Source organism: Mytilus trossulus, chromosome 7, assembly GCF_036588685.1.
Source record: "Mytilus trossulus isolate FHL-02 chromosome 7, PNRI_Mtr1.1.1.hap1, whole genome shotgun sequence".
NCBI classification, from domain to species: Eukaryota; Metazoa; Mollusca; class Bivalvia; order Mytilida; family Mytilidae; genus Mytilus; species Mytilus trossulus.
In genome coordinates this window covers 50,124,451-50,146,657 of record NC_086379.1, presented here as the reverse complement: position 1 = coordinate 50,146,657, position 22,207 = coordinate 50,124,451, and the positions used below count along the sequence as shown (strand labels likewise).

Below are 22,207 nucleotides of genomic sequence, written 5' to 3'. Positions count from 1 at the left end.
AGGTATGCATGCAAATATCAGATTTGAAAATCCTGTAGTTTTATATGATTTATCAAGATCACAAGTAACACAAGAACAAAATAATCTAGTCATTCAGGGTAGTTTTCATCAAGGAAATACCAGGTTTGGTGAAAACGCTGGGAAACAATGTGTTAGTAATTGTTTATCTGCAATAGTGCATAGTAAACTGAAACCAGTTTTTGCATGGAACAAGTTATATCTTGACAATATACTAATTGAAGGTAACGATATTTATACATCTGTGCACGGTACTAATAATTATCTTTGTGTGGAAGATCTTCCAGAATTTGTAGATCTTAGAAATCGTATTATTCATTGTCACAAGAAACGTTCCATTTGTGCATTTGTACATGACGTTGACCCAGATTTTGATGGCGTTTTACCTTTAGACCAAGCCCTGCAATATGCATTAATAGACTCAGACGGATGCTTTGTTACTGTAAGAGCAACAACATCATTAGTAATAAAGCAGAATAACAAAATATATATGTTTGATTCTCATGCAAGAAATCGTTTTGGTTTAATAGATAATTATGGTTCTAGTATTGTATTTGAACTTGCTGACATTCAAGCTGTTTACCAACACTTCTGTAATTTTGTTCAGGGTGATCAATCTGTACCTTTTGATGTAACAGGAATTACTGTTGCAATACAAGAAACAGTTGACAGTAGTGTAGATATGACATTGCAAGATAATATGCAACATATTGAAATACAAGATAGTGTACCAATATTAGGTTATTTAGATAGTAAGCATAGTATTGAAGAAAATGAGACTAATGAAGAAACACTCGACAATTTAAAGGGAGGATTGTTGAAAAATACCAAAAGACGTGTATCTGATCTTTCAAATGACATTGAATCAGACATATTAATGGACATATCACACAATGTATCAGATGACATTGAATCCGACAGGTTAATGGACATATCAGATGACATGGAATCAGTAGATTTTTCAAAGGTAGGGTCTCCATGTACATTTGTTAGAGATAATGAAGTTTCTGATATAGAAATAATGTCTGATTGTAGATCCAATTATTCCTTTAAGCCATTAGATTTCTACTCTAAAAGGGAACTCTGTGGACTATTGAATATATCTTCAAAAGAAGTGAAAAAAAACATGTGCAGTTCAGAATTGTGTAATATTGGCCATCCCTTTGAAACAAAGTCCATCATAGCAGACGGAAACTGTCTCTTTAGAGCAATATCTTATGCTGTTTCACATACACAAGTATTCCATAAAAAAGTAAGACAAGACATTATTAAGCATAGCTTGAGCATTTCAAATCATTTGACTAGTCTATTAGAAAACCAATATGGTACAGTAGAAGAACATATAAGTGGTCGAAAAATGAGAGAGAACAATTCATGGGGAACTGCATTGGAAATAATCGCCGCAGCAGACCTTCTAAAAACGGATATTTATACGTTTTATAATGGAGTATGGATAAAGTATTCATCGTCTCAAATTCACACAAACAGTGAAATAAATGATAGAGCAATCTATCTTCAACACATCAGAGACTTACAACACTATGAGGTTGTATTATCAGTTATACCAGAGATGCACAAACCACCTGAAAATAAGGGAGTTGCAATGAAAAGGAAATGTGAGCAAAATGATTTATTTGTTTCAAAGAAATACAGAAAACAAGATCAACAGACGAGTGGTTTAAATAATGAAAACAATTCTTCTGTTATATCGTCACAGAAAGGAATTCATTCAGACAAAGCTATAAATGAAGTACAATACTTATCAAAATCTGAAAAACAAAAATTAAAGTATCAAACAGATTCTCAATCAAGGTACAAAACATTATCAACACAAAGGAAAAAGTATTCGAACGACGATTCGTACAAAGCTCAGAAAATAAGAAAAGGAAGGGAGAAATATCAGAATGATTACACATATAAATTAGATATTAAAAAAGCTTCAAAGGAAAAGTATATGACAGACGAAAAACACAGGGAAGAAAAGAAAAATGAAAGCATTAAAAAATATGAAAATAATGATGAATACAGAAAAAAATTGAAAGAGGCAGCCATTCACAAATATGCTACTGATGATGCACACAAAATTAAAATTAAACAAGCAAGCATTCACAAGTATGCTACTGATGATGAACATCAAAATAAGTTGAAACAGGCAAGCATTCACAAGTATGCTACTGATGATGAATATCAAAACAAGGTGAAACAGGCAAGCATTCACAAGTATGCTACTGATGATGAATATCAAAGTAAGGTGAAACAGGCAAGCATTCACAAGTATGCTAATGATGATGAACATCGAAAGCATGTTAAAAGTCAGACTTTGTCTAAAAGAATTCTTTCTAAAGAAGAAGGAAAAGACATGTCAAAAGTTATTGAAAAATTTAAGAAAGATGTATGTGAAGGACCTGAATACATTTGTGCTTGCTGTTTTAGACTTTCATTTCAAAATCAAGTAATGGAATATAAGAAGGATTTGTATCAAAAGGATTCTGTAAAAGATGTAGCAGACACTTGCATTTCTGATAAGTATTTGCATAAATGTTTAGACGAATGCGAAGATGAATGTAAGTATCAAGGAACTAGTAGACAATCCCTTTGGATTTGTTACACATGTCACAGAAAGATCCAGAAAGGAAAAGTGCCTGCTGAATCTTTTTTTAACAACCTATTATTAGATGATGTTCCTAATGAACTTAGCAAATTAAATCAACTAGAACAACATTTAATTTCTCTTAATATACCTTTCATGAAGATAATTGCTCTACCTAAAGGTGGCCAAAAGGCAGTTCATGGACCATGTGTTTGTGTACCGTCAGATATTTTTAAGGTAACTACTACTTTGCCTAGATCTGAAGATGACAATTGTTTAGTTAAAGTGAAGCTCAAAAGGAAATTACAATATAAGGGTTATGAGGAATATCAATTTGTTGATACTAAACATTTAGAAGAAGCATTGCTATTTTTAAAAGAAAAAAATGAGTGGTATTCAAATATAGTAATCAATGAAAAGTGGTTGAACCCTATTCCTTTACAAAATAAGGACTGTTGCCCTGAAGTAGAGAGCATGGACACTTCAACAACAACAAATGAAACGCTAAATGATAATTTGCAAGATAGGTCAAATACAGAGGAACAAACAAATGAAGCGGATACATACTTAGATGATACTTTACAGGGCGTTCAGTTGGACACATGTTTACAGCCTGCTGATATTGCACAGGAAGCTTTAGATGCATTGTTTGATAAGGAATTCAATCTATCACCTGCAGAGGAAAATAACCCTGTAAGTCTTTTGAGAACAAAGGGTATTGAAGCTCAAACGTTTCCAGTACATTATCCTACAGGTAAAAACACATTGAATGAAGAGAGAGAAGAAAAGTTATCTTTATTAAGATATTTCAATCTGAGATTAATGAGTGTAGAAAACCGATTTGCAAGAGATACTTCTTATATATTCTTTTGTCAATATATGTCTGAACTAGATAGAGTTATGTCAAATGTTCAAATTTCCTTAAGGAAAGGATCGGTGTTTTCAAATGGAAAGAAAGTAACAGGCAAAATGCTATGTGATAAAGACACATTACATGGGTTATTCCGAAAAGATGAGGCAATAAAGTTTATGAAACCTGTAAGAGGAACACCTCCTTATTGGCAAGCTGAACAAAAGAATATTTTTGCTATGATTCGCCAGTTAGGTATTCCCACATTCTTTGCCTCGTTTTCTTCTGCAGACTTCAGATGGAAAGAAATCATAGAAACAATATTGAAGCAACAAGGAGATATTCGTAAGTTTGACGAACTTACTTGGGATGAAAAGTGCAAAGTCCTTTGTAGTAATCCTGTTACACCTGCACGAATGTTTGATCGTAGATTTAAAAAATTTCTAAAAGATGTTATAATGTCAGATGCTCAACCAATTGGTCATGTGATAGACTACTTTTATAGAGTTGAATTTCAACAGAGAGGTTCTCCACACACGCACTGTTTGTTCTGGGTAGAAGATGCCCCAAAATTTAATGAAGATGAAGATGATATTGTAACTGAGTTTGTTGACAAATATATAACATGTAAACTACCGCTGGAAACCGAGGACTCAGAGCTAAAAGACATTGTCACAACTGTACAACAACATAGCAAAACACATTCAAAAAGTTGTAGAAAAAAGGGAACTGTGTGTCGTTTTAATTTCCCAAGACCACCCTCTGAAAAAACATTTATATCACGCCCACCTAAGGATGATGAAGAAGAATGTAGTGTTGCTGATGACACTGATGAAGATGTTGACGATGATGTTGTTGAAAAACCAAAATCGGGAATTAGTTCATTAGAAGCTAAAAAGATATTAGAATCTCTATGGGCTGTAATCAAAGACTGTGAAAAGGAAAATTTAACTACTACGGAGTTATTCATAAGGGCAGGAGTATCTCAGGAAGATTTTCAAGAATGCTTTAGGTCAGTTACATATAGAAATACTGTGGTGTTAAAAAGAAACAAAAATGAAATGTTTATCAATCAGTACAACCCGCATCTCCTGAAAGCATGGGACGCAAATATGGATATACAATACATATTAGATGCTTATTCTTGTGTTGTTTATATAATAAGTTACATCAGTAAATCAGAACGTGAACTTGGATTGTTGCTACAACAAACAAAAAATGAGGCCGCTGATGGAAATTTGAATGCACAACATACAATGAAACAAGTAGGTACTGCATACTTTCACTTTCGAGAGCTGAGTGCCCAAGAAGCTGTTTTTAGAGTGATCGGCTTAAGTTTGAAAGAATGTTCAAGAAAAGTTGAATTCATTCCAGTTGGAGAAAATCCATGTAAAATGAGTATTCCTCTAAAAGAACTTTTAATCAAATCTAAAAGCGCAAATACAAAAAAACCTTCAAAGGAAATCGATGATGATGATGACATTGATGACGGTGATGATATCGAACTTTGGATGAAAAGCATTACTGATAGATATAAAAGTCGACCAGAACTTGAATTATTTAATCAGATGTGTTTAGCTTCATTTTGCTCCGAGTTTTCAGTTTTAGCAGAAACACAGGTTCCAAATAAAATAAATGAAGATACCACATTCAAACTTAAAAATGATATGGGATACATCAGAAAGCGGACAAGAACCCAGCCTGCTATTATCAAATATGCACGATTTTCCATTGAAACATCGCCTGAACAGTACTACCAAAGTATTTTACAGTTATATTTACCTTACAGATTAGAGGAACAGTTGAAACCGCCACAATTTTTGACATATGAATTGTTTTACAAATCAGGAATGGTCAGGTATAATCAGAAAGAGGTTCTTGTTAAAGTCGAACAAATAGTTAATACTAACATGTCCAACTTTGTGAAAAGTGGCAAAGAGCTAGAAGCTGCAGAAAAAAAATTGGAAGAAAATGATTACCAAGAAGATGCGTGGGCAGACCTATGTCCAGAAACAGAGAGTGAAAGACGTGAATGCACTGAAGCAGCCAAATCTTCAACTGTCATAGAAGTCGACAGTCCTGAATTTGGAATACCAGATTTAAATAAAAGTAACAAGCCAGAAATAGTTAGTGGAAATGGGATTAAAACTTGTTTACTAAGGTCGGAAGTTATACCCTTGTTGAGAGGTTTAAACATGAAACAAAGGCGTATTTTCTATAAGGTAAGAGAATGGTGCAACCTAAAAGCCAATGGTAAAAATCCCCCTCCCTTTCACGTCTTTGTAACAGGCGGAGCTGGAACAGGAAAAAGCCATCTGATTAAATGCTTACATTATGAAACCACAAGAATTCTTGCTCGCTGCTCTCCTAGTCCAGACGATTTGACAGTTTTATTGACTGCACCAACTGGCACTGCAGCCTTCAATATAAATGGATTGACGATTCACCATGCTCTTTCTATTTTCAAAACTCTTACTGTTGACAAAGCGATGCTTGGTGAAGATAAGCTGAACACTTTAAGGTCAAAATTAGAAAATTTACAAATTTTAATCATAGACGAAGTCTCAATGGTCAACAAGAGGTTGTTATTCTTCATTCATGAACGGTTGCGTCAGATCAAGAAAAGACCTGAAAAAGATCCTTTTGGTGGGGTTTCAGTGATAGCTGTTGGAGATTTTTTTCAGTTACCACCAGTAAAATGCCGAAAAACTGATAAACTTTATGTAGATGATCCATCGAATCCTTTGAACTATCTGTGGAACGATTTCTTCACTATTGTAGAATTAGATGAAGTCATGAGACAACGTGAAGATGGTTTGTTTGCTCAGTTATTGAATAGACTTAGGATAAAAGACAAATATTCTCCGTTAGAATCCTCAGATTTAAAAATGTTAAAGCAGTGTATAGGTAGTGGGACAGATGAAGCTTTACACATTTATGCTACTAATAATGAGATTAATATTCACAATACTGAAATGGTTATTAAACTGTCCAGTGAACCTAAGTTAATTGAAGCACAAGATTTTGAAAAAAATAAAGCTACAGGAAAACTAAGAAAGAAAACAGCAAATTTTTCACAAACTGATATTTGTCTCCCAACTTCAATTCTATTAGCTGAAGGAGCCCGCGTAATGCTGAAAAAGAATGAAGCCGTCAATGATGGCTTGGTAAATGGGGTAATGGGCACTATTGTCAGCATTGCAGAATTTTTAGAAGGGTCTTTGCCGAATGTTATTTTTATCAATTTTGACAATGAGAGAGTAGGAAAAAACGCTAAGATTCAAAAAACAATAAATGGGAAAAGATGCGTTGGATTGGAACCATCTACAGAGGACATACCATTCAAAAATGGAACGAGAAAACAGTTTCCTTTGCAGTTAGCATGGGCATGTACTGTTCATAAAGTTCAGGGTTTGACAGTTTCACAAGCAGTTGTGGATTTGAATAAATGCTTCACTTATGGCCAGGCATATGTTGCATTGAGTAGAGTTACTACAAAAGAAGGGCTTCATATATTACCAATTGATGACAAAACACTTGGTAAAAAAATATACTGTGATCCTGATATCATAAAAGGCATAAAAACAATGAAACATTATCTGACTGAAAATGTAGAAGCATCATCTGAAGAAACACTTGTAACTATTGTTTATCACAATATCCAAGGACTAAGAGCTCATAAAAATGATTTAGTGGCTAATTCAGACTGTTCAGATGCAGATTATGTCTGTCTGACTGAAACATGGCTTGAATCTTCCTCTGATCATGTTTATCTTCCTAACTATGATTTTTATCACCAACCAAGATCTGCAGCCTACACACCGACTAATTCTGTGTTTATGAATTTGCAAGCTATGGGCCACGGAGGAGTTGGAGTATATGTAAAAACAGATTCTGAATATGAAAATTGTAACATTACCGTGGAAAATCTAGAATGTATGACTTTCAGAATCCCCACCATGAATGTCCTTGTGGCAACAATATATAGAACTCAGAAGTATCAAATTGGAATATTTCTTAAAACATTTATTTCGTTTGTAAGCAAATTGACTGAACTTTCAAACAATATCATTGTTTTAGGTGACTTTAATCAAGACATATTAAAGGGAGAAAGATCCATACTGGACTATATGACTTCAAAAGGATTTCAACAGCTAGTGGAAGAGGCCACAACAGAAGGTGGTACATTGATTGATCATGTCTATGTCAAAGGTTGCTCAAAAGTAGAAGTTAAAGGCATTCCAACTTACTACAGTTATCACGATGCTGTATCCATAATGCTTAAAGATAGCCGATAAGTATCATATATATATATATATATATATATACTGTATATGAATATAATTGGTACCTGTAAATGACACTGCGAGTTAAGCAAGCAACAACAACGAAACGCACCATACACAGATGAAGGGCCGGGTGGGATAGGAGGGGTCCCGATCCCGAAATCCTGGACTGGGGGGGGGGGGGGGGGAGGAGGAGACTTTTCTCTTTAAACTATTCAGATTCCAAAGATTGGTGAAATAATATCCTTCCCCCCTCCCTGTACCCTTACCCCTCCCCCACCAAGTAAAATTTATACATAATGTCACATATCAAAAAGCCATTTTAACCGATAAGTGCAAAATAAACTGACAACTCCATGGCAAATAAGAAAAAAGATAAAATGGCAAACAAAAGTACACAAAACACAACAGGGGGGAAAAGCTGATCAACACGAACTCCACCTAAAACGATCTCAATTAATTTGTTTTCTATTTCAGATCAAACCAAAAGACTTCAGTGGTGTGCAAGATTACTTGAATGTTTGACTAATCAAACTATTGTTTAAATATGTCATATTTGGATGATTTTAATATTAATACAGAAAGAAGTCTTCATTTATTCCACTTAGTGGTGTGACATTTTTTTTAAAACCATATTTATATATTTATTGTTACATTCTTTTAATTTGTAAATAATATTTCATATATAATGTCTCATAAGCCAGATGTTTTGCTTGATATTGATTGTTTATTACGTTTGAATATTGTGTATGAATTCTTTTTTTTTTTTATTGCAAACAATTCGTGTCACTTCAATAAATATATTTACTGTCTATGTCCAATTATTTAGTCACAATCATTTTCGTTCAACATAAGGATTACCTCCAGTAAGATATCATTGTAGTTGATAACAATAAACTATTGTTGGCAGATATTTTTAAGTATGAAATAGTAGAGTAACAGTTTTGCGGTTTTCAAGAAATCACTTCAGGTTACATATCAATATATTTAAAACACCATCAGTCCTATACTATTGAAATCTGCAAGCTATGGTATATGGCTGGTTGATTGATTGGTTGGTTGATTGGTTAAACACGTTAGTTAAACATGTTGGTTAAACACGTTGGTTAGTTAAACACGCAAAAGAGGTTCAATTAAAACAAGCGAAAAAAAAAAACCCAGACATCTTGGATCCCGTATTTAACACATGAAACGGAAACTTGCATTAATTGATTGATTGGTTGGTTTGTTGGTTAAACACGTTGGTTGGTTAAACATGTTGGATAGGCTCAATTAACACAAGCGAAGAAAAAAGGAACCTTGGATCCCGTATCAAACACATGAAACGTAAACATGCATTGATTGATTGGTTGATTGATTGGTTGGTTGGTTGGTTGGTTGGTTGAACACGTTGGTTAAACATGTCGATTAAACACGTTGGATAGACTCAATTAGAACAAACGAAAAAAAAGACATTGGATCCCGTATTCAACACATCAAACGGAAACAAACATTGATTGATTATTTGGTTTGTTGGTTAAACACCTTGGTTGGTTAAACACGTTGGATAGGCTCAAATAACACAAGCGAAGAAAAAAAGAGACCTTGGATCCCGTATCAAACACATGAAACGTAAACATGCACTAATTGATTGATTGATTGATTGATTGATTGATTGATTGATTGATTGATTGGTTGGTTGGTTGGTTGGTTAAAATCGTTGGTTAAACATGTTGGTTAAACATGTTGGTTAAACACGTTGGATACTTAAACAAGCCAGAGAAGAAAAAAAGAAATTGGATCCCGTATGAAACACATGAAACGGAAACATCCATTGATTGATTGGTTGGTTAAACACGTTGGTTGGTTAGTTAAACACATTGGTTAAACACGTTGGTTTAACACGTTGGTTAAACACGTTGGTTGGATAGGCTGAATTAAAACAAGCGGGAAAAAAAACCTTGGATCCCGTATGAAACACATGAAACGGAAACATGCATTGATTGATTGGTTTGTTGGTTGGTTAAACACGTCGGTTGGTTAGTTAAACACGTTGGTTAAACACGTTGGTTGGATAGGCTGAATTAAAACAAGCGGAAAAAAAACATTGGATCCCGTATGAAACACATAAAACGGAAACATGCATTGATTGATTGGTTAGTTAAACACGTTGGTTAAACATGTTGGTTTAACACGTTGGTGAAACACGTTGATTAAACACGTTGGTTGGATAGGCTGAATTAAAACATGCGAAAAAAAAACAACATTGGATCCCGTATGAAACACATGAAACGGAAACATGCATTGATTGATTGGTTGGTTGGTTGGTTAGTTAAACACGTTGGTTAACATGTTGGTTAAACACGTTGGTTAAACACGTTGGAAAGAGTCAATTAAAACAAGCGAAAAAAAGAGACCTTGGATCCCGTATTAAACACATGAAACGGAAACTTGCTTTGATTGATTCATTGATTGATTGATTGATTGATTGATTGATTGATTGTTTAATTGATTGATCGATTGATTGATTGATTGATTGATTGATTGATTGATTGATTGATTGATTGATTGATTGATTTATTGATTGATTGATTGATTGGAATTCAAACACTCATAAAACTGTTTAAATAGTGCCAAAAAACACATAATTTAATGACCTTGACCTTTGACCTTGTGACCTTCGTCAAGGTCATTGCTCCACAAGGTCATTGCAAAAGATCGTATGGGTCAAGGACCTTTTGTTAAAGAGTTTTGCCTAAAAATGGCTTTTTAAAAACCATCAATGGGAGTTATGTCCCTTACATGATGGTAAAATCAGTATAGTCATAATGTAAAAAAGTTGCCCCTTGAAGTACCAATCATTTTTCACTGCTTAATTTTTCTGTATCTATAACCGTTCAATAGTAATAGGGAAATGAAAAACTTTTGAAAATCTAAAATATGACCTTGACCTTTGACCTTGACCTATATTTTCTAGTTTTGGTCCAATGAACTCAAATCTGAAGACCCGCAGTCTTTATGACTTACGGTTCATGAAATTTATATGCATATCGAAAATTTAAATATTCAAGTGGAAATAACTCCTATAATAGGTCACTGGATCGCTTCGGTTAAAGTTATTTGAAGTTGTAACTTTTGGCAAGGAACATTTAAAAAAAAACCATTTGCCGCTAAGTCTTATAGTTTATGAGGAGTAGTGATAACAGTGTTTTTTGTAATTGGGGAGATAACTCCTATAAGGTAAACAGTAAACCTTGGTTATTCTAATACAAGATAGATATTATACCCCTGATACATGATACTAAAGATCATTTGGATATGTTGCGTACTTTTCTTGATTTTTGACTTTGAAAACGGACGAGGAAAAAGAATAATAATAATAATAATAAACAAACGAAATACAGTAAGGTCTTTCCATTTAAGAAAGGAAAGACCTTAATAATAGGGAAAAAACTGGAGTTGTCGTTCGTTTAACGTTGATAGGATTAATAGCACACAAACTACATTCAGTTGTAAGTGGAGGGTAAAAAAAATGGGGGGGGGGGGGGCAAAAGGGGGTCTCGGGGATTTTTTTTTTTTTTTTTTGTATTAACGGAACAGAATGGTTAAAAAGGCCTTTTTACAATATAAATCAATTGCTTTCAAAAAGCAATTGTAAACGGTCTTTCCCCCTTTGAAACATAGATTGATGGGGGGGGGGGGGGGGGGTTGTTTGTTTGTTTTGTTTGTTTGTTTTGCTTGTTTGTTTGTTTGTTTACAGTAAGGGGTCTAGTATTTTGTTACCGGAGAAGTTTCATGTTTAGTTTGGAAAGTTTTTATTTTATTTTAGGTCCAGCGCGCGCGCCAGATTGAGGAGACACCACGTGACGCGTGTTTATATTAAGAAAAACTTAGTCTTTTTATTTCTCTTTAGGTCGGGACGTTGGACAGACAACATCTATAGAGATGGAATGTACACAATGTAATTTCTTTGGTCATTATAGGAAATTGACATTTTGATCACAGTTCACCAGCAGTGCATGATTTGGATTTAATTGATCCGGTGCAACTTTAAAACACGTTTAAGGATTATTTTCTTAAAATGTATATTTTTCAGCACCAGTTTGTAACAGATAAGTTTTTCAATCCAGAGGAGCGGACATTTTTATTGTAGGATTTCATTGAGAATTACGGACCTAGCAAGCGATTTTTACGGCATTGCCATTCTTTTTCTCTAGGAAAAGTCTTGAGAGATATCGGCACCACGTTGTTTTATGAACCTTTAGTACATGTATGCCCTGCTGACTGTAAATTTTGGGATCGATTGGACTTGTAGTTTCAGAGTTTAAGTGATAACAAGGAGGTGGATTTTTTTTTTCAGAAGAGATGTAAGAACAATATTAAAGTTCAATTCTTCTTGAATAATTGATAGGTCTTTCCTTCCATTTTCTTTTAATTATACTGTCATAAATAAACCGTATTCAAACCGAATGTCATTTTGAAAAAGAGGGGGTCCAGCAAATCATTTAAAATTAAATCAGTTTGAATGATACAATCAGTCGAAAAAGGCACCAATTCCCGAAATGCAGATGTGTCACAGTTTGACGTCGCGAAAATAACAGTTTAGTTTAAATAATATGTTATTCAGTTTACGTTAGCAACATCATTACCTCTCCTGTACCTGTATCGTATGCCCTTTATTGACTAATTTTCTTTGTTTCCTTTCTGTCACCTAGTGTCAAATCTGTTTGTCTATAATGAAATGGCATGCATCTATATATAGTCTATGGCCTCTACGTTGAGCTCTGTCACAGGTCTAGTCATAAAGTTAATTGTAAAACAAAAATACATTGGACATATAGGCTAATAGATCTCTGATAATTTAATGTACACTCAATATCAAAGATGTCTAGATAGAGGGCTCACGCAAACAAAAACAAACAAAAAATAACTAGAGGACGAGTTGGTTTTTCTAACATTTGGGCGACTTGTCCTAATATTAGGACGACTTGTCCTAATATATGATGTATGATTAAAGCGCCTAGCTGACTGTGATGTTTATAGCGTTACACGAGGAAGAAGAAATAATATTTAAAAAAGGTAACTTGGTAAGATTCACGAGACCTGAGAATGATTATCTACAGTACACTTTCATCTCTATATAATTAATCTTCGCGCTATCAATCATATGTGACGAAGCTTGAACAAGTGACCTAATAATTTCCATCTGTTCATCCTGGACCTAGTCCAAACAATCATGACGTCTGGCAAGGCTATTTTTTTAATTTTTTCTGGGACGAAAGAAAATAGCCTTGCCAGACATCATACTTATTTGGACTACCTCCTAACACTTCGAGCACTCGTGATTGAAATGTCATCCCTGAAAAACACAAGAAGGTCCCAAAAATATTAAGGACAATACAATGCCAATGGTAAATAATAACGTCCGGGTTCACCAGTCACCGTACGGGTATCCCTAAATATTACACGCATTTTTGTCACGGTATAGAAGTTCCTTCATTATATAAGTTCCAAAAGGAAAAAGTATTCTGGAATATTATTTCCATTAGTATGAATATCACAGTTTATTATATACTTAGTAGTAAATACAGATAAATTGTATGTAATACAATCAATGGCAAGCCTGCTGTATCAGCCACCCGTGATGTCAGTCTGAGACATTGAGTTGTAGCCCGAAGCCAGTGTCTAGTTTAAATAAGCTGGGACTAGTTAACGTACACTGCCAATAGTCTGACTGGTCTAGTGCATATCTGTGTGCACTTTTTTAATTGTTACTTACCGTAAGTTAACGCAGAATGTCACTCAACGCCATCAATATTAATAAACGGATACTCTCTTCCTTGCAAAAATTTCGTAAACCAGGTTTGACGTTCTCCCTAATAAGTGATTATTTTTAAAAAAAAGCGTGAAAACAGTCAGTACCACGTGTATTAAAAATGTCAAATTTTGGTAATTATTGATTGATTTATATTTCATAGACTGAATAAAATATAATTATAACAGAAAATAAAAAAACATTGAACATTTTTGCGTCAGAAGATATTAATTTGTAACTGCCCGCTTGTCTTCGTGTTTATTTTAGACGATTGATTATTAGGACGACTTCAGTGACTGGTTACCGTTAATTTTATGAGGAAGTGGAACCAGTTTTGTTTTCATTTCAAAAGTGTACACATAATTTTGGTCACAAACATCGTTTAATTAATATACATGGCTTTACTGTCAGTAAGTGCGAGACCATGAAAGGCACCAAAAAGGCCGTCTCACAAGTCTGACAAAGTTACGGAGGCTTAAAAAAATAGGAGGATCTTGAATGTTGTTAGGCCAAAAAAAAAATAGGTGTGTTTCCGGTCGCCCGACGGACCCTAATTTTTTGGTGCCGACCCTAACTTTTTTTTCCAGGAAGAAAAAATAAAAAGAATCCGGATTTTTTTCGTTTTTTCCGGAAACGGTTTTTGTTTAGTATAGCCTTTGAATGGCATCTTTTAAACGTTTGATTTCAAATAAAATTTTAATACAGTAAGTATTTGTGTGATACAGATTGAAGTCAAAAACGGCATGGCTTCTGCTATGGCCATCAGTCAAAGGTTATCAATAACAATCGATGAGTGTCCACACAGGAACGAGAAAAAAAGTATAATAGCCCCATTTTCTAATTCTACCACCTTTATTGATATATTCAATCAGTATCATGACTTTGGATTAAAGAACAATGAATTTACTGTGACTGGAAAAAACCATGAAATATGGACTATTCATATCTTGTATACTTTATACAATGAACTGATGAAAATAACCTGAAAGAATAACAAACTGATTATAAAAATACACAAAAAACAACCGAAGCAGGCCAATAAAAAAAAAAAAAATACCTACCTACCGACCCTAATTTTTTGGGGCATGCAACAGGAAACACACCTATTTTTTTTTTTGGCCTTATCTCTAATCAACATGGTTGTAAAATCAGAGCGTTGCATCTAATTATGATCAATTATCAGTCCGGTGATTTTGAAACACCTGTAGAGTTTTGTCAATTGTCACTGTATATTACAAGATAATACAAATTTCACACATAGCGGGTATGATGAATGCATAGCGGCCAGGGTTTCCGCTGGCGGTCGCCATTTTCGCAAATAATTCTGGCGATTAAAATTCGTCATTGGCGAAAGAATTTGGCGAAAGAAATATAACGATTTATTTTCAGCCATCTTGTTTATTTACTTTTTTTCGGGTTTCTCGGACTTAACCGATCAGACAATACTCGGAATTCACCTTGAACTCGTTAAGATTTTGACAGAAAATCAATAATCAGCTGATTGCATTCATAGCTATCGACATCAAAGGACTAATTAATAAAGGTGTTAATTATATAATATGACAAATTATGGTTAAATGGCTTCTGTCATATGTCACAAAGGGGATTTATTAACCACTTTGCAACGCACGTGTTTGAAGCAAAATTTTTACGCTTCCTCTCCTTCTTTTAATGATAGTCCAGAAAAGAAAATTGTTGTTATGACAAAAAATGTCCAAAAGCAAGAAAGGTCTCCGATTTTAAACTTTGTCATTTAACTTTCATGTAGATCATTGATTTGAGTGAGTACTTCAAAGTCGTTTCAGTTACACACGTCTATCAAGCATTTAGTTTTACTTATTTACGATGGTCTAGAAAAGAAAACTGTTGTGATGAAGAAATTCAAAAGGTTGGCATGAGAGTAACCCTTCAATGTAATGACTACACCTTACACGAGAGATCAATTTCAAGTGATAAGATGCTTCGTTTTGTTTTAAAAACCACTTCTTATTTAGGGGGGCTGGAAAAAAAGGAAAATTTTAAAAGAAAAATGTATTTGTGTTACTTGGCGAAAAAAATAATAAAGTGGCGAAAAATATATTGTTTTGGCGAAAGAGGTGGCGAAAAAAATAATTGACCCAGGGGAAACCCTGATAGCGGCCAAAATTCTATGCGTAGCGGTACCGCAATGCATGAATAGCCTAGGGAAAACACTGGGTTAAGTTTTCCTAGACAAGTTCATATATCAGATACTCTAAGCAATAGTTCACTAAATTTGATGTATGGAATGATTGTGAGGTTTACATGTTTAACTGGCAGGTGTCATTTGACCTTGACCTCATTTTTATGGTGCAGTAATAAGTCAATGTGAAGTTTTTGAGTTTTGGTCTTTTTTTCTTAAACTATATATGCAATAGGTCAACTATATTTGGTTTATGGAAATATTTTATCACCATGACGTATACATGGTATACCTATGTCAGTCTTGCAGGTTTTATTTGACCTCGACCTCAATTTAACAGTTCATTGCTCAGTTTTTGTGTTTTGGTCTGGCTTTTTCAAAATATAAGCAATAGGTCAACTACACTATATGTGTTGTATGGAAGGATTGTAAGGTGTATATGTCTGTTTGGCATGTACATGTATCATCTGACCTTGACCTCATTTTCATGATTCACTGTTCAATGTTAAGTTCCAGTGGCGGATCCAGAGGGGGGGTTCCGGGGGTGCGCACCCCCCCCCCCCCCCCTTTATTTTTGCCGATCAATGCATTTGTATCGGGACATATGTTTTGCACCCCCCCTTTGCCCTGGGTTAGCACCCCCCATTTCGAAAATTCCTGCATCCGCCCCTGAGTTCTTATGGCAGAGTTTTTTTCTCAGATATTATAAGCAATAGATCATATGATCAACTACATGTATATTTAATCCAAAGAATGATTGTCAGTTGTACATGTCTGTCTGGCATGGTTCATATGATTTTGACCTCATTTTCATGGTTTAAAGGTCATGATTTTAATTGATATCATGGATTTTGTGCCTTGCGATTTTGTAATTTCAATTGCAACATGTTCATTAACAGAAATAATGCAAGCTTACTTAAAGATTATAATAAGAGAAAAATTATCGTCTGTAGTAGCCAAATTTCAGAAATTTAAAGTTGTTTATAAAAACTTATATCATGAATGATGGTTAATTAGTAAGTTACATGTATACTGCATGTTGCTATTATTACCATAGGAAAACACCTGAGACGTCTCCAAAAAATGTACGTGCTCCTATCATTGGAGGGAACACTTCATAGTTGTGTACACAAACACGGCAACATGACATAAGAAGAAACTATAAAAATCAGTTAAAAAAGGCTTAACTTAACGGAGTGGTCATGGAGGGGTACTTGTACATCCCAAAATCAAAAAGGCACTAAGTACAGATCTGAGAGTATTCAAGGCCAATATCAACTAATAAAAAAAATCATGTTACTTGGACTATAATCATGATTATATCAAATATAAAAGACTTTTTTTTTAAAACTTTTTCATTATTATGTTTTTATCAGTCTTTTATCATCAATTGTGAAAGATTTATTTTTTTACTATAAATGATAAATGTTGCATATGTATTTAGAAAGATTGTTAAATGGTGATATAAATTTTAGTGTATTTTTCTTTTGCAGATTTTTGAAGAAATACTGTAGAAGACATTTTTATAAAGCTGTTGTTTGATCAGACATTGTCAAAGCAGTAAGTATAATCAAGAGAGGTCACCTACATATACATAAATAAACTCATTAAGATTCTGGGATTGAATTGAGTATATACGCCAGACGCGTATTTCGTCTACAAAAAACTCATCAGTGACGCTTGAATTTAAAAAAAAAGGACAGACAAATAATTAGACACAACATAGAAAAATAAAGACTAAGCAACACGAACCCCAATAAAAAATGAGGGTGATCTCAGGTGCTCCAAAAGAGTAAGCAGATCCTGCTCAACATATCATGTATATGATACTGTCAAGTTGATCATGTGGTAAATAGTCTGAATTCGCTAGGTCACAAAGTTCAAATGAAGTAGATGTAAGCAATTATAACCAAACTGTACAGCCTTCAAAAATGAGAAAAACACATTCTGTATGCCTATGGTTGGCTATAAAAGGCCCTCAACATGAGAAATATGAAACAATTGAATTGAGAAAACTAAGGGCATAATTTATAAGAAAACAATTACCAAAAAATAAATATGATAGACATGAAACAGCAACTACAGGCTTGGAACTGGCCCATAAAACAAAATGTGGCGGAGTTTTTTCAACATGTTTGCGAGCACTCAACCTTCCCCTAACCTGGGACAACGGTATAACAGAACAACATAAGAAGAAATATCATGAATATCAGTTAAAAAAGGCTTAACTTGATAGATAGATACAAATAGAATTACATGAACAAAAACACAGAGTTGATATGGAGGGATACTTATACATGTTATACATCCCAAAATCAAAAAGGCACCAAGTACAGATCTGAGAATATTCAAGGCCAATACCAACTAATAAAAAAAAATCATGTATATTGGACAAAAATATCAAATACAAAAGGCTTTTTTTGTTTTTAACTTTTTGATTGTTATTTTTTCAGTCTTTTATCATCAATAGTGGAAGATTTGTTTTTACTATAAATGATAAATGTTGCATATGTATTTAGAAAGATTGTTAAATGGTGATATAATTTTTAGTGTATTTTTCTTTTGCAGATTTTTGAAGAAATACTGTAGAAGACATTTTTATAAAGCTGTTGTTTGATCAGACATTGTCAAAGCAGTAAGTATAATCAAGAGAGGTCACCTACATATACATGAATAAACTCATTAAGATTCCAGGATTGAATTTAGTATATACGCCAGACGCGTGTTTAGTCTACAAAAAACTCATCAGTGACGCTTGAATTTAAAAAAAAAGGACAGACAAATAATTAGACACAACATAGAAAAATAAAGACTAAGCAACACGAACCCCAACAAAAAATGAGGGTGATCTCAGGTGCTCCAAAAGAGTAAGCAGATCCTGCTCAACATATCATGCATATGATACTGTCAAGTTGATCATGTGGTAAATAGTCTGAATTCGCTAGGTCACAAAGTTCAAATGAAGTAGATGTAAGCAATTATAACCAAACTGTACGGCCTTCAAAAATGAGAAAAACACATTCTGTATGCCTATGGTTGGCTATAAAAGGCCCTCAACATGAGAAATATGAAACAATTGAATTGAGAAAACTAAGGGCATAATTTATAAGAAAACAATTACCAAAAAATAAATATGATAGACATGAAACAGCAACTACAGGCTTGGAACTGGCCCATAAAACAAAATGTGGCGGAGTTTTTTCAACATGTTTGCGAGCACTCAACCTTCCCCTAACCTGGGACAACGGTATAACAGAACAACATAAGAAGAAATATCATGAATATCAGTTAAAAAAGGCTTAACTTGATAGATAGATACAAATAGAATTACATGAACAAAAACACAGAGTTGATATGGAGGGATACTTATACATGTTATACATCCCAAAATCAAAAAGGCACCAAGTACAGATCTGAGAATATTCAAGGCCAATACCAACTAATAAAAAAAAATCATGTATATTGGACAAAAATATCAAATACAAAAGCCTTTTTTTGTTTTTAACTTTTTGATTATTATTTTTTCAGTCTTTTATCATCAATAGTGGAAGATTTATTTTTACTATAAATGATAAATGTTGCATATGTATTTAGAAAGATTGTTAAATGGTGATATAATTTTAGTGTTTTTTTCTTGTGCAGATTTTTGAAGAAGTACTGTAGAAGACATTGTCAAAGCAGTAAGTATAATCAAGAGAGGTCACCTACATACACATAAATTACTGTTACTTGAAAAGAGAAGAAGCTTATATCATATATATATCCTGCTCTTGATTCCAGACCTTATTCTGAAGTACATTTATATCTCAGGAATAGACTGAGTAGCTACCTTAGCTTTATTTGGCATAACCTTTCACAATCAAGGGTTCTTTAACTTCACTTCATACCTTACTTGGCCTTCTAGAGAGAGTTTATTGTAAATAGGGAATATGTCAAAGAGCAAAGAACCTGACCAAAGAGCAGATAACAGCCGATGGCCACCAATGGGTCTTCAACACAGCAAGAAAATCGGCTGGCCCCTAAATAAAAATGTGTACTAGTTCTGTGAAAATTGACGTCATATTTGAATCCAAAACATATAAATGAACTAGGTTAAAAATAAACACATTCTGTCATGGTTTAAAAAACATGACTTTGACTGAGTATTTTCATACTACACATGTATCATGACTTTACTTGTTATAGTTTTTATCGTCATGAACATGCATGAAATATTTGCCACTGGACGTTAGGTAACCAGTAAGCAACAATCAATCATATTACAGTACTGCCATTTTGATATCAGTATTTACATTAGAGTTTAAAATTGATATAAAGGTCAGATATTTCTCTGTATCAATAGTTAATTTTGCGTTTGGTTGATAATTTGTACCTCTTTCTTGTGACTTTAGGTAGTCTTATAGCTTGTCGGTTACAAGCATAAAATGACGTTCATTCTTGATTTTACAATTATTCAGCTATTTCAGCAGAACATGTATGCAATGCTTTTATAATATTTTTATACCCCACCTACGATAGTAGAGGAGCATTATGTTTTCTGGTCTGTGCCTTTGTTCGTTCGTTCGTCCGTTCGCTTCAGGTTAAAGTTTTTGGTCAAGGTAGTTTTTGAAGAAGTTGAAGTCCAATCAACTTGAAACTTAGTACATATGTTCCCCATGATATGATCTTTCTAATTTTAATGCCAAATTATAGTTTTGACCCCAATTTCATGGTCCACTGAACATAGAAAATGATCGTGCAAAGTTCAGGTTAAAGTTTTTGGTCAAGGTAGTTTTTGATAAAGTTAAAGTTACATCAACTTGAAACTTAGTACACATGTTCCCTATGATATGATCTTTGTTATTATAATTCCAAATTATAAGTTTGACCCCAATTTCACGGTCCACTGAACATAGAAAATGATAGTGCGAGTGGGGCATCCGTGTACTATGGTCACATTCTTGTTTTCTTTTCACATTGTTTTCAACATTTATTTTAATCATGTAAATTGAATGTTTAAACATGTTAAAGAGTCAAAGAGGTAGTTTGAATACTGTTTACATCAACATATGTGATATCATCGTTCATGAATACTATAGTAAAGCTTTTATTATCACTTTTTTCTTCTTTTTTTTTCAGCATTTGGAATTAAGCCTAGTTGGTTCACATCCATAGCTGGTTTCTATACTTTACCAATAGAGTAAGTATTTTTTTAGCATATTTATAAAAAGCTTAACAATTGGTATTGCTCAATATTTCCCATTTCTGGGAGTATTGCATACCCTATAAAAGTTTTTCCACTTGGGTTATCCTGCCTATATAATACTTTGCCAACCCTTTAGTGCAGAGAAGTGAACATTCTTTTCATTCTATCCAGGCCATTCATGCAATTTATTAATAATATTGTTATACTCATCAATCAAAAGAGGGACAGTCAAACTCATGACAATGCAATGGCAAAAAATGAAAAGGACAAACAGACAAACAATAGTACATATGACACAACATAGAAAACTAAAGAATAAACAACACAAACTTCACCAAAAAAAAGGGGTGATAGTTCACAAAATGATGTGTATTTAAATAACCAGACTTGTCAAGAAAACCATTTAATCATATATTAAATAAGTTAAGCATGGTATATAAATGTGCAATTTATATGATAAAAGAAAGATAACTCAAATTTAAAATATTTGATAAATGCAATACAATGTTTATTTTAAGTTAGCATAGCATTCTTTACCCGTCAATGGTTTCAAGCAGTTATATTTTTTTATGAATATGGATACATGTATGTTTATGCATTTTTTCTGTAGATTTATTTAATGCTTGAAACTTTTTCAATATGCATTTAGATGTATATTATTTTGTGTTCATTATGGAGTTCTGAATTTAAATATATTAATCGTTTCATCAGCTTCTCAAATACAATAAAAACTTTTGTTCAAATGAACAGTTTCACAAAGTGTAAACAAAAATGTTTTTAAGGTTACATCCTTGAAACAAACAGGTTAATCAATCAGTGTACTATTGATTTGATTAAAAATTTTATTTATATTTTTTTTTTGGCATTTCAAGCTTTAAAAACAAAGTTGGACATGACATAAGTTTGGTACTGATAATAGTAAATCTTTTACAAAACTTGATATTGTCATAACAATATTTTTATACATTTTTTTTCATTTCAGGTGATGCCACGTAAATCAAATAAGAGCAAAGCCTCCAAAGCCAAAGAACAAAAACTAAGAATGAGAGAAAGAAGGTTGGCAGAGGAGGCTTTGCAACAGTCTACTGATATTGATAAAATTGAAGGAGAAAGCACTGAGAATGGTTATCCTGAAGGAGAAAACACTGTTGATGAATTTACTGTCAATAAAATTGAAAGAAATGACACTGTTAATGATTTGACTGTTAACTCTGTTGTCAATAAAATAAATCACACTGATAATGAATTGACTGTTAACTCTGTTGTCAATAAAAGAAATCACACTGATAATGAATTGACTGTTAACTCTGTTGTCAATTATAC

The 22,207-nt window shown here is 33.5% G+C and overlaps 1 protein-coding gene and 1 long non-coding RNA gene across 2 annotated transcripts; both read left to right on the top strand.

Annotated features, from left to right (window-relative positions):
• Positions 1 to 4: 4 nt before the first annotated feature.
• On the top strand, positions 5 to 7,756 carry LOC134726491 (uncharacterized). The gene is made up of 2 exons (XM_063590897.1): positions 5 to 1,830; positions 2,047 to 7,756. Exons 1-2 carry the CDS (start codon positions 5 to 7, stop codon positions 7,754 to 7,756), a joined length of 7,536 nt encoding a protein of 2,511 aa, XP_063446967.1.
• A 4,989-nt stretch (positions 7,757 to 12,745) lies between these two features.
• On the top strand, positions 12,746 to 22,202 carry LOC134725222 (uncharacterized). Its single transcript, XR_010108531.1, has 6 exons — positions 12,746 to 12,802; positions 17,193 to 17,259; positions 18,268 to 18,334; positions 19,342 to 19,379; positions 20,818 to 20,878; positions 21,867 to 22,202. It is a non-coding gene; the product is annotated as an uncharacterized LOC134725222 (long non-coding RNA).
• Positions 22,203 to 22,207: the final 5 nt, after the last annotated feature.